The sequence below is a fragment of the Ochlerotatus camptorhynchus genome, unplaced genomic scaffold (genome assembly GCF_037179485.1).
Source record: "Ochlerotatus camptorhynchus isolate MF236.1 unplaced genomic scaffold, CSIRO-AGI_Acam_v1.1 ptg000130l, whole genome shotgun sequence".
Lineage (NCBI taxonomy): Eukaryota > Metazoa > Arthropoda > Insecta > Diptera > Culicidae > Ochlerotatus > Ochlerotatus camptorhynchus.
The window spans coordinates 2,256,268-2,273,051 of record NW_027040620.1 but is presented as its reverse complement, the minus strand read 5'-3'; the positions used below and the strand labels follow the sequence as shown (position 1 = coordinate 2,273,051).

The 16,784-nt window shown below is 43.7% G+C and overlaps 3 protein-coding genes across 3 annotated transcripts; 2 read left to right on the top strand and 1 right to left on the bottom strand.

The window, feature by feature from the left end:
* The first annotated feature begins 1,120 nt into the window (after positions 1 to 1,120).
* LOC135700180 (uncharacterized) lies at positions 1,121 to 6,466 on the top strand. The gene has a single exon (XM_065220598.1). The coding sequence runs from the start codon at positions 1,121 to 1,123 to the stop codon at positions 6,464 to 6,466; it is 5,346 nt and encodes a 1,781-aa protein (XP_065076670.1).
* A 2,135-nt stretch (positions 6,467 to 8,601) lies between these two features.
* Positions 8,602 to 11,620, top strand: pink (WD40 repeat domain-containing protein pink). The gene is made up of 4 exons (XM_065220635.1): positions 8,602 to 9,018; positions 9,079 to 9,462; positions 9,516 to 9,662; positions 9,721 to 11,620. The coding sequence occupies exons 1-4, from the start codon at positions 8,923 to 8,925 to the stop codon at positions 11,611 to 11,613; spliced, it is 2,520 nt and encodes an 839-aa protein (XP_065076707.1). The 5' UTR covers positions 8,602 to 8,922; the 3' UTR covers positions 11,614 to 11,620.
* A 443-nt stretch (positions 11,621 to 12,063) lies between these two features.
* On the bottom strand, positions 12,064 to 12,809 carry LOC135700229 (cytochrome c oxidase assembly protein COX16 homolog, mitochondrial). Its single transcript, XM_065220672.1, has 3 exons — positions 12,705 to 12,809; positions 12,484 to 12,643; positions 12,064 to 12,339 (listed from the first exon to the last, which is right to left on the bottom strand). The coding sequence occupies exons 2-3, from the start codon at positions 12,603 to 12,605 to the stop codon at positions 12,144 to 12,146; spliced, it is 318 nt and encodes a 105-aa protein (XP_065076744.1). The 5' UTR covers positions 12,606 to 12,643; positions 12,705 to 12,809; the 3' UTR covers positions 12,064 to 12,143.
* Between the last annotated feature and the right edge of the window lie 3,975 nt (positions 12,810 to 16,784).

Sequence of the window (16,784 nt, the reverse complement as noted above, 5' to 3'; positions counted from 1 at the left end):
GAAAATAAATTATGTTTTCTATATTATATGTCTATTGAGTAGTCCTTAAGTTTTCTACTAACGTAGCATTAACCGAGGGGCAACCCTAATAAAAATAACCATAAAAGAGAGCTTAACGACGTGTTCGGGGTATCATCCAAACCATTTGTGCGATAGTTTACCCATGCAGGATACAGCTCGTTTATGGTATTTGTAATATTATGCTCTCGAAAATGAATCGAAAATACGTGAATGAAAAAAATACACAAAAATTCATCATAGCTCGGAAAAAATACATAAATATTCGACGAATAATAAAAATACACGATAATTCGTCATTTGCACCAAAAATTCGAAATATGTACAATCAAAATGCTGAATTCGGACAAAATGTGTAAATTTATTATTTTATATATTAATCCGAGCTCGAATCACAAAACAATGCATTAATGAGCAGGATTTCACCCATTTTTAAGAAAAGTGCCTTAAATCGTTTATTAAATAAAAAACATTAATGAGTAGTTGTGACCCAAAAATAAGTAACGTATGTGTTCTGGCAATACTGGCCGTTGCCCTCCTCCATCGCTGCAGTGAATTTGGACGATGAGGTAGTAAGTAGTATGACAGATGAAGTGACGGATTGAAGAGAGGAGGATAGATAGATGAATAGAAGATAATCTGTCAAAGAACGGAAGGTAGAAAATCACAAACAATACAGTATCGATTAGAAAGTGCTTAAAAGTGAGTTTTTTTAGTATTCTGTGCTTTGGGCATTTTGTAGAAAGTTTGTGGACAAATTTAGGTCAGTGGAGGTTACAAAACACGGAACGGCAAGCAGACGACTCACAGATAGGTAAAACGAGATAAACACTGTAACAAATGAATTAAATTAAAACACTGAATTTTGTAATAGGCGGAAAGAACATTTCAGAGCGGTCTAGGTAGAAGAAAGGTTGTTTGCAGGAGGAACAATAACTAAAATTGTGAGTACTTCAACTAAAACCACAAACTATAAACACTAACACTATATTAAACGAATTCTTGCAGTTTGATGAACTTTATTTACGGTTGATTTACAAAAAAAACGGTTTTGTTTTTCTTTGATCCGAAAATCAAAAATTTTATTTCGAAGCACTTCGGAATGGCCTTTTTACCTTCCAAGGACGAGAAATGTTTGTTTTGCTCCATGTCAGAGTCGACGTCGGAGGACGTAGATTGGGTCCAATGCGGAAAGTGTGAAAATTGGGCTCATTTTTCTTGCGCGGGTGTTGACCAGGAGGTAGCGAAATCCAATTGGTATTGCCCACAGTGTGTCCCAACGAGTGTTCAGCAGTTGAAGATTCCAGACGCAGGAGGCAAGAAGCGAGGTAGCAAGAAGTCCGGCCAAAAGAGCGATGGAGGGTCTGATCAGGGAGCTGGTTCCGATGTTGATCCAGTTGAAAAGCAGTTGGAAGAGGAACAGTTAGCCAAGGTGAAGGCCTTTGCGAAGCAAATGGAAGTGCGGAAGAAGTTACTCGCTCGGCAGAAGGCTTGGAACGAAGAAAAGCTGAAGCAGGAACGGGAGATGCTTGAACTGGAATCCCAGGCCCGGCGAGAAATAGAGATGCAGCAGTTGGACTACGAGCAGAGAATGTTGCAGGCTCAACTGGCTGCGGAGCAGAAGTTTTTGAAGGAACGGGAGGCAATCCGGCTGCAGGTCAACAGCAGCATCAATAGAATTAAAGCGCTGAAGGATCAATATGGCGCTGTTGGTGGATCTTCGAAGGACGGTCCGGAGCAGAAAAGGCAGCCGGAGCAGAAAGGGCAGCTGGAGTTGCAGAAACAGAAGAAGATAGCCGAAAAGCCAGCGGGTACGGATTCTCGAGGAGCGTACCCGAAAAGGGAGGACCGACATGGAATGGAGTCGGGTTCTAGAAAAACCGATAAGCAGAAGAAGATGAAGGAGGTGCCTGCTAAAGATCGGGAGGCCGAATCAAGTGATGAGGGCCAAATCCGCGACTCGTCGGAAGACCGTGCGAGCAGCGACTATTCAGAAGATTGTGGAAGCAGCGACTCGTCGGAAGATCGTGCGAGCAGCAAGCGACCTGGCAGTGTGCGTGGTAACGGAGCTGGTGACGGGTCGGGGCGAACCGGCGGTCGAATCTCGAGGGATCAGCTGGCCGCTAGAAAAGCGATTTCGCATCACCTTCCAAAATTTCGTGGAGAACCGGAAGTTTGGCCGCTGTTTATTAGCAGCTTCGAATATACGACGGAAGCATGTGGGTTCTCAAACCTGGAGAACTTGAAGCGACTGCAGGACTGTTTGCAAGGTGACGCGCTCGAAGCAGTGAGGAGTCGGCTCGTTCTGCCGAATTCCGTTCCGAACGTGATTTGTGACCTACGGAATCTATTCGGAAGGCCGGAGAAGCTGCTGAAGTCGCTGCTGACGAAAGTGAGGAACGCTCCAGCGCCGAGAGCTGATCGACTGGAGATGTTTGTTAGATTTGGGATTACGGTGAAGCAGTTGTGCGACCATCTTGAGGCTGCGCGACTCAACGATCATCTTAATAACCCGATGCTGGTACAGGAGTTGGTTGACAAGTTACCACCGAGTTACAAACTGGATTGGGTGCGGTACAAGCGAGGAAAGGAAGATAGTCCGCTGAGGATGTTCACGGATTTCATGACTGAAATAGTATCCGACGTGTCCGAGGTGACGGAGTTTTCTACGCTGTCGGTGAACGAGCGAGCGTCGCATGGGCGAGAGAATCCTAGAAAGAAGGAGTTTGTGCATGTGCACGACTCTGAGCAGAAGCAGAGCGAAGAACTACGCAGAGAGGTGGTCAGCCGTCCTTGCTGGATTTGTAAACGGACGGATCACATGATCAAGAGCTGCGAAGAGTTCAAGCAGATGAACATTGCGCAACGACTAAGGGAAGTGGACAAGCAGAAACTGTGTGGAGTCTGTCTTAACAAGCACGGTGGAAATCGTTGTTTTTCGAAAATCCGGTATATGGCGCGGAACTGCCAAGGCAATCACCATCCTCTATTACATCGGGTGGAAGAATCTGTTCAATTGCAGAAAGCCAAATCAGACTGCACGGTGATTTTCCGGATGATGTCGGTGACGCTATATGTCGGTAAGCGACAGTACGACACTGTTGCATTTCTGGACGAAGGGTCGTCTGCTACGTTGGTGGACGATGGGGTGGCCAAACGGCTGAAGGCAGAAGGAACGCTTGAACCACTGATAGTCACGTGGACCGGAAACATCAACCGTTTTGAGAACGAATCGCGTAGTGTAGAGATGATGATGTCGGCGAAGGGCTCCAAGGAGAAGTTTTCGTTGTTCAACACACGAACGGTGTCCGAGTTGCAGTTGCCACAACAGAATGTACGATACGCTGAGATGGTGAACCGTTATCCGCATCTTATTGGAGTGCCGGTGAGAGATTTTCCGTCTGGACTTCCAACGATTCTAATCGGATTGGACAATCTCCATCTGTTCGCGCCGTTGGAGTCACGGGTCGGGGAACCGAACGAACCAATCGCTGTGCGGTCGAAAATCGGATGGACGATTTACGGATCGGAGAAACGGAAGCCGCGTGTCCATACTTACCTGAATCTGCATTGTGTCACACCAGTGAGTAACCAGGAACTGCATGACATGATCCGAAATCAGTACGTGCTGGGTGAAACTGCAGCAGCATCATACGCACCCCCAGAACCAATTGAGGAGAAAAGGGCTCGCGAGATCCTTCAAGCGACGACAAAAAGGGTAGGTAATCGTTTCGAAACGGGCCTATTGTGGCGTGAAGATGAACGGCGATTTCCGGACAGCTACCCGATGGCCGTTCGAAGGATGCGAGCGCTTGAGCGAAAGCTTGAGAAAGATCCTGCGTTGAAACAGAAGGTATGTCAGCAGATTGAGGACTATCAGACCAAGGGCTATGCACACAAGATAACTGCAGAAGAACTAGCAGATACTCCAAGCTCGGTGGTGTGGTATCTTCCGTTGAATGTGGTGCTAAATCCGAAGAAACCTGGTAAAGTGCGCATGGTGTGGGATGCGGCTGCATCAGTTGGAGGAGTGTCGTTGAACTCGGAATTGGTGAAAGGTCCGGACATGTTGGTTCCCCTTCCGAAAGTTGTTTGCTGTTTCCGGGAAGGTCGAATTGCATTCGGAGGCGACATTCAGGAAATGTACCACCAGATGAATATTCGGTGTGAAGACAAGCAAGCACTACGATTTCTGTTCGGGACGGATGAAAGTGGAGCACCTCAAGGATACGTGATGGACGTGGCAACGTTTGGCGCCACGTGTTCGCCTTGCTCCGCCCAATATGTAAAAAATCTGAACGCGGGACAGTTCGCAGAGCAGTATCCAGAAGCAGCGGCAGCGATCATTAAGAAACATTATGTGGACGATTACTATGACAGCGTAGATACCGTCGAAGAAGCGATACGAAGGGCCAAGGAGGTGAAGTACATCCACTCGCAGGGTGGATTCCATATACGAAACTGGGTGTCTAACTCGGAGGCATTCCTAGAGGAACTCAAAGATCGCAGTGCAAATGGAGCAGTTCATTTTTCCCGGGATAAAGACGCCGAGTATGAGCATGTGCTGGGCATAGTTTGGAAGCCGATGGAAGACGTATTCTGTTTCGCAACTATGTCGAAAGCGGAATCCTTTATGGTTATCGGTGGCGAAGAGTATCCTACGAAGCGGATTATCCTCAGTTACGTGATGGCGCAATTCGACCCAGTGGGATTCCTCACTCCGGTTACTATACTTGGAAAAATGCTGATCCAAGATCTCTGGCAGACCGGCTGTGATTGGGATACGAAAATCAATCAGATTTCCTTCGAAAAATGGCGGCGATGGATACAAATGATGAAGAACATCGGATCGTTCCAGCTACCGCGGAGTTATTTCGGAAATGCCAGATCAGATGAAGTTACGGACATACAGCTGCATGTATTCGCTGATGCAGGCGAGGCGGCGTACGGAAGCGTGGCGTATTTTCGGGCAACTGTACGAGGTAAAGTGCAGTTTGCGCTGGTCATGAGTCGTGCCAAAGTGGCACCGTTAAAACAGATCTCAATACCGCGACTGGAGCTTCTAGCGGCCGTTTTAGGAGCACGTCTATCACGAATGGTGTTCGAGAGTCATAGCTTTACAATTGACCGGGTGGTGTATCGGATCGACGCAAACGTAGTGCTCTCATGGATTCGATCTGACCAGCGAAGGTATAAACAGTTCGTCGGGTTTCGGATCGGCGAGATACTCAGCCTAACGAAGTTGACGGACTGGCGTTGGGTGCCGTCAAGACTAAACGTGGCAGACCAACTAACGAAGTGGGGCAAGGAACCCGAAATGCATACTGACAGCACGTGGGCGCGAGGACCAGCGTTTTTGTACAAGAGTGAGCAGGAGTGGCCAGAAAAGGAAATGCCACCAGCGAACACGATGGAGGAGCTCCGGATTCACCTCCTATTACATGACGTGAAGGTGCCTGCGGTTTTTGTGGACGTAAACCGTTTCTCGAAGTGGACAGTGTTGGTCCGAACGATGGCGTGCGTGTTCCGTTTCGTGTCGAACTGTAAGCGAAGGATTGAAAAGCTGCCGATTGAGACGCTAAGAGCGACAAGCGGACAAAAGAAAGCACGGAAGTCGAGAACCATTGCATCGGTCAGAGTTCCGTTGCAGCAAAAGGAGTACGAGAAAGCGGAGCAGTGTCTGCTGAAAGTGGCGCAGTCGGAGAGCTTCATCGACGAACTGAAAGTGTTAACGAGAAACAAGGATCGTCCGGTGAGCCAGTGGATGACTATCGAAAAGTCTAGTCCGCTATACAAGCTGACTCCGCTGATCGACGAGAATGGACTGATCCGGATGGAGGGTAGAGTGGAGCGAGCGGAATTTCTGCCATTCGATCTGCGATTTCCGGTGATTCTGCCGGATGACCATCGGATCACGAGGCTGATAGTTCAGCACTACCATGAGAAGAGTGCCCACGGGTACCGTCAAGCAGTGAAGAACGAGTTGCGGCAGATGTGTTACATCCCGCACATAGATGCAGTAGTCAGGAAGGTATCAGCGTCCTGCGTATGGTGCAAGGTGAATCGTTGTCGTCCTGAAGTTCCTAGGATGGCTCCGCTGCCAGTACAGCGGGTCACACCGAATCTACGTGCTTTCAGCTACGTCGGGGTCGATTATATGGGACCGTTCGATGTGACCGTAGGACGTAGATCAGAGAAGAGGTGGATTGCGCTGTTTACCTGTATGGTAACACGTGCGGTTCATTTGGAAGTGGCACATGGGCTGACCACCCAGTCGTGTTTGATGGCGATATATCGGTTTATTGGTCGCCGGGGCTGGCCGATCGAATTCTTCTCGGACAACGGGACAAACCTACGTGGAGCTAGTAAGGAAGTGGTGGAGGCTGTACAGGGCATTAGAGATGACTGTGCAGACCAAGGTTGCAAAGACTCATTTCAGCTGAAATAATGTTTTTCGGAATAATAAAACCAAAAGATGGTATGATGGCATGTTTTACTTGTAACTTACAAGAAGAGGTTACAAAGTATGCGTTGGAAACATAAAACCTGTAAATTTTGCTTTCTATGAGTCACAATCAGCGATTTGCTGATCGCTGAGTGAGTGAGTGAGTGAGTGAGTGAGTTTGTGAAAAATCGCTGATTGTGACTCTCATGAAGTGAAATAAACAGGTTTAATATGTCAAACACATTCTTTGCAACCTCTTCTTGTATCCTACCAATTCAAAATTTGATCATGGCATCTAATTATTTCATAATTAAGAAAAACATTGTTTTAGCTGAAATGAGTCTTTGCAACCTTGGTGCAGACCAGCTAACGAACGCGAGAATGAAGTGGACGTTCAATCCCCCCGCCGCACCTCACATGGGAGGCGTCTGGGAGCGCTTAGTCCGCTCAGTGAAGGAAGCGCTGACAGCGCTTGATGATGGAAGGCGACTAACGGACGAGATACTGCAGACAGCCATCGTTGAAGCGGAGGACATTATCAACTCCCGTCCGCTCACCTACGTGTCGCAGCAGTCCGACGAAGCAGAAGCGCTCACCCCGAATCATTTCTTGCGGGGAGCGTCAGTGAACCAGCCTGGTAGTATCTGTCCACCTCCCCATCCGGCAGTGGCCCTTCGGGATGCGTTTCAGCGTTCGCAGCAGTTGGCCAGCGTGATGTGGGAGCGGTGGATTAAGGAGTATGTGCCGTCGTTGAACCAAAGAACGAAGTGGTTCGGTGAGGCAAGACCGTTGCGAGCAGGAGATTTAGTTTACGTCGTGGAGGGTGCCAACCGGAAGTGCTGGATCCGCGGAATGGTGGAAGAGATCATTGTATCCGGCGACGGCAGGGTCCGTCAAGCATGGGTGCGTACCAATGCCGGAAGGTACAAACGAGCGACAGCGAAACTGGCCGTGATGGAGATAGCAGAGGGTAACCCTGAGCCGGATGTGGCTTCCCGGACAGAGTTACGGGCCGGGGAATGTTCTGGCAACACTGGCCGTTGCCCTCCTCCATCGCTGCAGTGAATTTGGACGATGAGGTAGTAAGTAGTATGACAGATGAAGTGACGGATTGAAGAGAGGAGGATAGATAGATGAATAGAAGATAATCTGTCAAAGAACGGAAGGTAGAAAATCACAAACAATACAGTATCGATTAGAAAGTGCTTAAAAGTGAGTTTTTTTAGTATTCTGTGCTTTGGGCATTTTGTAGAAAGTTTGTGGACAAATTTAGGTCAGTGGAGGTTACAAAACACGGAACGGCAAGCAGACGACTCACAGATAGGTAAAACGAGATAAACACTGTAACAAATGAATTAAATTAAAACACTGAATTTTGTAATAGGCGGAAAGAACATTTCAGAGCGGTCTAGGTAGAAGAAAGGTTGTTTGCAGGAGGAACAATAACTAAAATTGTGAGTACTTCAACTAAAACCACAAACTATAAACACTAACACTATATTAAACGAATTCTTGCAGTTTGATCAACTTTATTTACGGTTGATTTACAAAAAAAAACGGTTTTGTTTTTCTTTGATCCGAACAGTATGCGTAACAGCCGTAACAGATACTTATTAATGCATAATGAGCGATGTAAGGGCCTGTTCATGAACTGCAGAGGGGGGGGGGGAGTTGGCAATTATCCACGGCCAACAAATCGCTGTCAAACTAATTTCGACAGATCTAATTTCATATATTTAATAAATATAGAGTAAAATAATATACAACTTATTAGTGTGCGTGCGTTAAACGGGGCAGAAATTTGTTATGTATTTTCTCAGATTTTCACTAGACGCTCTCACATATCGCACCAAATTCCACACCTTTTAATATTGACGAATTTCCATGTGACCACACATAAACAGAGTCTATTCGACCACACATAATCAGATGTCTATTTACCTCAGTGTACTGTCATGATTGCTCGAGTGATTGCTTGAGTTTTGTCAAAAAACGTAAATATTTACACTGTGTGCAACGATGAATTGAGAAATTCCCGGAAGCGGATACCCATCTCATCGCATCAAAATAATGTTGTAACTTTATTAATGGAAGGTCCCATCCGTCTTGACAACCAACTTCATCGTGAATCCATCAAAAGTTTTCCTGGAAAAAATCGCACTAGTGCAGTTTTTTTTCACATCAAATTTATTTTGTTTTATTAGCCCGTTTCTTATCAAAGTTCTTACTCCCGTTCAGTGTTTTATTGCGTTCTAGCCGTATACGCAGTCTTGAGAGGTTTGATTCTGTACCGCGCACTTCGATAGTCATGTAATTTTCCCACCTACCATTTGCTGGACTGCCAAGCTGAGCTGCTGCTGCTTCATTATCAGAAAAGTAGTGTTGTACAACATAGGTATACCTAATCATCCACTTGACGCAAAGCAGGAAGAGAGGCGTGCGCTGCCGTTGCTACTACAATGATAATGGATGCACTCAGGCATTACGGGCTGAGTCAGCGTACGGAACTTTCGCCAGCGATAAATTTGCCCCTACGGAACACCAGGAGGATTAAGGTACCCGTTTGTTGTTTTCTCGCAGCGCGCTACCATTGATTTGATTCTTTCGTGTTTCAGTTCACCTGCTTTGATGTATCGGAAAAGTATCTCATCTTCGGTGCCAACTCCGGAAGCTTGTATGTATACGACCGGGCGAGTGTGAACTTTCTGAGTATCATTCCCAGCCAGCTCGGTACGATTAGTCAGGTGTTGATTTCGAGCAATGGCAAGCAAATTGCGGTGGCAAACATGCGCGGGGCGATCGGTGTAGTGCTGGATCTAGATAGTTCGGCCTCGAAGGAAGTGCTACTGACGGAGTTGAACGATGGAACTGCCGGTGGTGGTGGAGCCAGTCGGCCTGGGGCCTTCGTTACCAGCTTCTGCTGGGGAGAGGACGATAAGGATCTGTACTGTGGTGATTCGAGGGGAACGGTATCGCTACTGCAGTTGTCCATGTTTATGGTGAGTGATGGGTTTTTAGGCAGGAAATGCTTTATTGATCATTCTGATTCTAGGGAAGAAATATTCTCAATATTACACTGAGTCCAGTGCTGCTTTTGGAGAATCAAATTGTACAGATTGATCGCTACAAGGAACTGCTGCTAGTTTCAACTTTTTCGAAATGTGTACTATGTAATACCACGCGAGAAGAGTTCAAGCAGGTATGTATGGATATATTTTTTGAAAAGACGATGGTCCTGACCTCCAGGTTTGTTTCAGATTGGTAACCGACCTCGTGATGGTTTGTACGGTGCAGCATTCATAGTTCCAAATGACGAATATTTCGATTCGCCAGTCGATGAAGGAACGGAGGAAGTTCAAACGGAAGGCGATGATGACAATGACAACGAACAACGACCATCACCTTCGGCGAAGAGTACTCCTCAGGAAGATGTGCGAATATTCTGCTCCCGACCGGGTTCACGTTTGTGGGAAGCAGATCTCGATGGAAATGTATTGCGAACGCATCAATTCAAGCAGAAATCTGCCGATCGCGATGATGCGGATGGTCGCAATGAGATTATTGCTTTCAAGATTCTGCAGACGGTTTTGGGTCGGTTGATTTTGGTGCACGATGATCGGGAGATATTCCTCATAGATCCAATAGTTTCCCGGATAGTGCTGTGTATTAACAACGTAGGGGATATTTGTCGGGTGTGTGTTGTGAGGGAAGAGATTTACGTGTTCGGTAGCGATCAAAAGTTATTGAAGATTAAACTGGAAATTGAACGGAAGGAGCGAACGAAGACGAACCTTACAAAGAAGGTCAATGGCAAAAGGAGTTCTCCGTTGAAAGAAAATGGAGTGTACATTTTAGATCACCTGTTCAACAATAATGGCCCGAAGGAGCAAACGGAAAGTACGATAAAAGAGGCTTTGGCATCGGTGGTTCGTGGCAAATATGGGAGAAATATCAAGCAAATGTTCCTCGGGTATGACCAGATCGGTCCGGAAAGGCCCAAGACGCTGAACATAAGCAAAGTCTACAACAGTGAGGAGAACTATAACAATATTGCACGAGTATTACCCACCGATGATGCTAGTCCTGCCGAAGAGGACTGCAACGAAGATGTTGTCCCGAAGAGGAACCCACCAAAGAAAATGTTTTCGATGTCGCTTCTCAGTGACTATCAGCTCAGTGAGGACGATAAAACCGTTCGTAATTTGTACTTAGTCTACCGTTCATCTATCATTAGTAATCTAAGCTTCGCTGATCGCTATGCCAAGATATTCGATACTTACGATACGCATACCATTGTTAGCTTACTGCACAAACTGGAAACCGTCATGGACGAGAACAATGAGGAACACCCGAGGCTCAAATGTATGCGAATATATTTTGATTATCTAAAAGTAGAGTTGATTTGGGAAATCGACGCCGAATCACGAGTTTTTATCAAACAAAGCTTCATAGAGTATAACAAGATGCTTCTGCACGAGGAACTAAGCGACCTGGAAAAGTGTGAATCATGCGGACACTATCTGAGGACCAATTCCAACTGCCACTACCCGGAGATCGGGATCACACTTATACAGTACTATTGGTCCCGAAAGGACTACGCCCAGTGTTTCGAGCTTGTACAGCAAATCCCCTACCTATGGCACACGATAACCAAGTTCTACATCCAAGATCACCGAGATGATAAAGTAATTCAATGTATATGGAACCTGGGAGACCATAGCTTGCTGGAACGTGCCGCCGGCGAAATGTTCTCCCTGGATCTTTGGCGTCAGCTGTTAGATCTAATGCTGACGTGTTACAATAGCAATAGTTTAATGTGCTTGAACTGTGATAAACTTTGCACGCTTACAGAAACTAGCCGTAATCCGATGTGGGAGCAGCAACCACAGGCTCATTCGCCGACAGAAAGCCGCAACGACAATAACCATTGTAGTAATCGTAACAACAACTGCACGACTAGAAATAATCACAGTAGTAGTAAAGTTAGCCAATTCTACAGCTGGAACTATATTTTAAATACGGCTATCGACAACGGTAGTGTCGATGGGAACGCACTGCTAAAACTCCTACGAGGCTATGACGAGTACATTCCAAAGGGTGCAATCAGCACAAGCTTCTATCTGAAATGCCTGCTGAATGTATCGGACTAAATTTCATTTACTTACAACGTCTATCTATGTACAACAAAGCGCATTATCGAGCATATCGCTGCAGCAGGCCTAATGGTTTAAGTAAAACAATCAAAGTAATTCTGGTTCTGCCAAACAAACATGTACAAAACACAATCAGTTCAACGGAATCTATCAATCAATGCTACGTGTTTTTTTTTTTTTAATTTGACAGATTTTCTTTGTTTTAAGCTACTTTTCCTCCGTTTACGAGAGAAGGGGTAACGCAGGCGTTGCCCTCGCGGTACGTTTATACACACACACATACAAAGTAATCCACAAATTCGCCAGATCAAGGAATAGCGTTAGAACCAGCTTTCAATGTTAATTAGGGATACAAAACTGTAAGGCTTTCGCAAAGTCTTTAGCAATAATCTATCATAACTCAAATACAGAATTGCATTGTTCGTACCTATTATATTACATACAAAAGTATCACTTATTTTCTTGGAAATAAACATGCTTGCGTATATTTAGTTCAAGCTTAACAGTTATGACTAGGTTGAAGACAATCAGTGACCTGCCTTTGCCGGCATAGTGTCATCCTCCCACGGCCGAGGCCCCCGAATGTTGTCCCAACTGTCGATATCGATATTCTTGACTTTCTCAAACTCGGTTTCCAGAGTTACCTCTTCCGGTTTCTTCATCAACAGCCCGTGCTTCTCGGCTTCCTCGACCGTCAGTGTACCCTTCTTGGAGAATGTGTACCTTAAGAAAAGCAATCATTTTTAATCGGGTCTGCATGGTTTTGTTTACAAACTGCTCCTTGGTGATACAGGAATAAGGATTTGATATGGATGATGTAACAGGTTGAAAATTGATAGTTTTACAACCAACCACATATGGACGTACCTCAACTGAGCAAATTGCTTTAAACCGAAGGATCCTCCGACCATCAGAAGCAGGAACGGGACACCGAATCGGAAGAACTTTCGTTTGGAGTAATATTGAAATTTGCTTTGAAAACTGTTCATTTTGCTTGCCGGTGTTCGCTCTAATACTAGGTTGTAAGCTGTAAATTGAAGACATTTGACATGGGTAATCTTTGACAAAATATGGAAATAATTAGATACCTGCTAAATCTACGAAAACGCAGTTGTTTTTCACAATGACTTAGTTTTATCTCCGCAAACTAGAAAACCGAAAAATATTGCGGACTTATTTTGCATCTGCATGCGACTTAAAAGGGAATGAAAAGAGAATAATGAACTGTCAGAAGTCAATCAATCAACCAGGGCCGACGGTAGGAGAAAACAATCATCAGCCAAGATAAATAAAGCTGAAGGAACGATTAGCGATTGCTAAACTGTGAGTGACTTGTTTTTACACACGGTGTTTCGTGAAAACCCATTTATGGGTAAAAAAATACCCATTTTCAAACCATGTATGCAGCTGTCAAAAAATGGGGGAATTTGGAAATCATAAAATGGATGAAAAAATACCCATTTAAAGAATCAGTTCACGATTGCATAATGGGTATATTTTACCCACTGATGGGTGAACAAACACTTGGAAATGTTATCGTCTCATTCCGTCATCGACCATTGGGAATGCAAACAGTTTCCGTCCGCTTTTTTTTAGCAAAAATGGACGATCTCCGTAAAAGGTTAGATTCCGAAATATTGGAGAGACTTACGGATAAGTCTATACAGTGTTATCCAATATGATATTATAATATCTCGTGTAATATTTTTTTCGCTACACCTGCATTTATTTTCAATGTAAATATTAGAAAGTTTTTTTTTTATATCAACGAGGACAAATAATAACCCAGCAGCCTCGCCAGCAGCAGCATCCTCCATTTGAAGAAATGGATATTTTTTTACTTATTTTACGAAAAACACAATTTAAGAAGATGGGTAAAAAAACACCCATTTATTGACAGTTACCCCATTTACCCATTAATGAGTAAACCATAGTTTACCCATTAAATGAGGAGGGGCACTTTTAGCGGAAATCGAGGGGGACGACTCTATCTACGATCCAGAAAAGATTGTGTTTTTCTGTGGCTAGCTGCGCGCACGCTGAGTAGATAGAAAGAAGATTGATGACGATTCTGAAGATTTCCTGCGAAAAGATGATGCGCGATGCAAGTAGATGCGACAAATGAAAGAAGATTTTTCGAAGATTGTTTCGCTAGTGTGAGATTTGTTGAGCACTGTTTTAACTTGAGATTTAGATGTGTCGCCCCCTTCGGCGGAAATGGGTGTTTTTATACCCATTAATGGGTTTTCGCGAAACACCGTGCAGGAAAATTTTCCACTATGACGTTTTTTTTCCTGATGAAAACATTTTGCGTATACGTATACGTGACGTAGTGTGCGTACGATAAACTTCAGCAATCTCTAGATAGACCTACACGCTATTTCAAAACTACCCAAATTTGGGTAGAATCCACGCTGATCGGTCAAAACTGAACCTACCCAAAAATGGGTAAACTATGTTGGGAGTGGCAAATGAACAAAGTCGATCGGATTCATGTCCTTATTGTCCATTTGTCAACCTGTCACAGTTTCCAAATCCCAAAGGGGGAGGCTAAAAGTGTGATATAATTAATGGACGATCCCTAAGCACCTATAGATGCGAGAAATTGAAATAATTAACAACGCCATTGACGTCAACTTTAATTCCGGCATAACTGCCAGCCAGATTGATACGATCCCTCTGTCCTTTTTATTCCATGATTGCTACTGTCAAATCGACCAATCAGAAACTGGCTCGGATTTGACAGCAAATTGGCTCGAAATCGCTACTCGATTGTAAAGTCCCGTCCAAGGATTTTATCATCCTTATCGATATACTGGCAGCAATGACTTGAAAAAAAAATACATGATGAGTGACCGACGAGTGACGGTTATGGTTGCCAAAACTACAGATAAACTGTGTTTCTACAGTAAAAATAATATCGGTATTTTTTAGAGATGAAAATCGTTACTTTTTCCTATAAATAAGCTATTTTTACTATAAATTAGGTCAATTTTCATATAAATTATCGGTAATCCATGATTACCGATAATTTAGGTATGTGCATTTTCTTCGATTATCTGTAATTTTTACCATATCTAGGTATTCTTTACCGACTTTAAGGTATGTGCCACTTAGCGTGTACTTAAGGTTCTACAAAGGGTAAGTAAATTTGTGTTCGTCTTCTTTTTGAAATATTCTTCAATCATCATCATTGGTTTACACATACATTCACATAATATTAATACAAAAATTTAACACTTGTATTTCATGATTTTAGAACGAAAACTTCTTGGGTAAAACATATTCACTGTATTTATTTACTTGTGTTCTTCGAAGCATAGCACAATAACACACCATTGAATACACAAAACCTAAAACAACTGCTTCTCAAAACTCTTGGTGAACAAAATTGAACACCAAGAAAACCACTTCAACTTTACTGCTTTGCCAGCAATCGTAAAACTATCATTGAAAAAGCGTTGCCAGATGCATTACCTCTAGCAATGCATTTAAGTATATTAAAACAAGCAATTGAGAAGTTTGACTCATTAATATAGATGAGTGGATGTATTGCTGATTGCATCTGAAACTGCGGACTGTCCCAAAAATGCAAAAAGTGTGATAAAAGTGCACGTTTCCGTCAAATTGTTTTGATGTCTTCGGAGCACTTATTATTGCTTGCATCATAAGGAATAAGTGCACCGAAGACACCAAGACGATAAGACGTAAACTTGCAATTTTATCACACTTTTTAATAAGTGAAAATGCGCTTATTAGTCCAATTTGGTGTGAAATACGCAATATTTTATAATGAATAAATATCAGAAACTGAGTAAATAAAACAAAAACGACCATTCTAGGCATTTTACCGGTCCAATTTAAAAAGCCACAGAAGATTGAATTCAACACTAACAGGGTTGATGGCAGCAGTGTACGTAGCCTGGTATTCACTTTCCCGCTCAGGGATGTAAACAAACTTGCATACAGCGGAGTCTGTCAGTGTGAATATTTTATCTGCTCACACTTAATCTAGCTCGGTAAAATCTCCAACAGCCGATTACCTCGGCATTTGCTTTTGCTGATATATCCACAAAATATCTGTTTGTTAGCTGATATCTCAGCAAAATGATATTTGTTAGCTGAATCTCGGCAATTGTTTTACTGAACCTCAGCTAAATAAATTGCAGAACTACTCGGCTGTTGGAATCTCGGCGAAAAAAATTAAGTGTGTACATTCTTATCCACTAGATAGTGTGACATCACATTTGCTGTTGTATTGAAATGAAGGAAGAAGAGAGATGGAAATCGGACAGTCTTGATTGGGATTTAATCCGAGGATAATACCGGTTGGAGATTACCACCATTAAAATCTAAATAGTATAAAAGATACGCTAAATCGCAACTCTCCTGACTGACGCATAGCTTGGTATAAAGAGAGAGAATGCAAACTTTGTATAAAAAATGGTTTATTCATTGAATAGTATAAAGTTGCTGTATTCATACAATGCATAAAGTTTGTTTATTCGTCAGGATGTGTTTATGATTGCTTTTTCTATCATGGTTTGTTATTAAAAAAAAAAGTAAACAATATTTTAATTGACGTAATTTGAAATAAAAGCACCACAAACTATAAATGAAAATAATAATCACGACACGCTGAGGGAGATAACATTACTTTCCACGACATCCAGCATATCAATCGATTACATCTTTCGGATTATCCACGGATGAGTTACGAAGCTGTAAGACCAACCGGGCTAAGGTCAATCGCTTTTCCGGACAACTCCGCCAGGAAGACCTTCTCGACGTACGTTCCAATCTGGATTCGATTACACCTGGTACAGCGGATGCATCGGGTCATGATCGTCTTAACCGATTTCCTCGTCTTTGACGGCACGTTTTGCACTGTGGTTGATATCGGTGAACCGATTACAACTCCTTTCCGAGATGATATTGATTCGCCATTCCTTAATGACCGGCATACTATAGCGCATGCAGCGGACTTCGGAGATTTTTCCACCTCCACCAAGCACATATGCGACAATTTCCGTCCATATGGTCTGGTGCACATTATAGCAGTAGCGAGGAATCCGGTCGTAACCTCCTTTGCGATCAATGATGATTATTACATTACCTGTTAATTGAAAGTGATTTTTTGTATTATATTAGTCCATATTATGCCACTA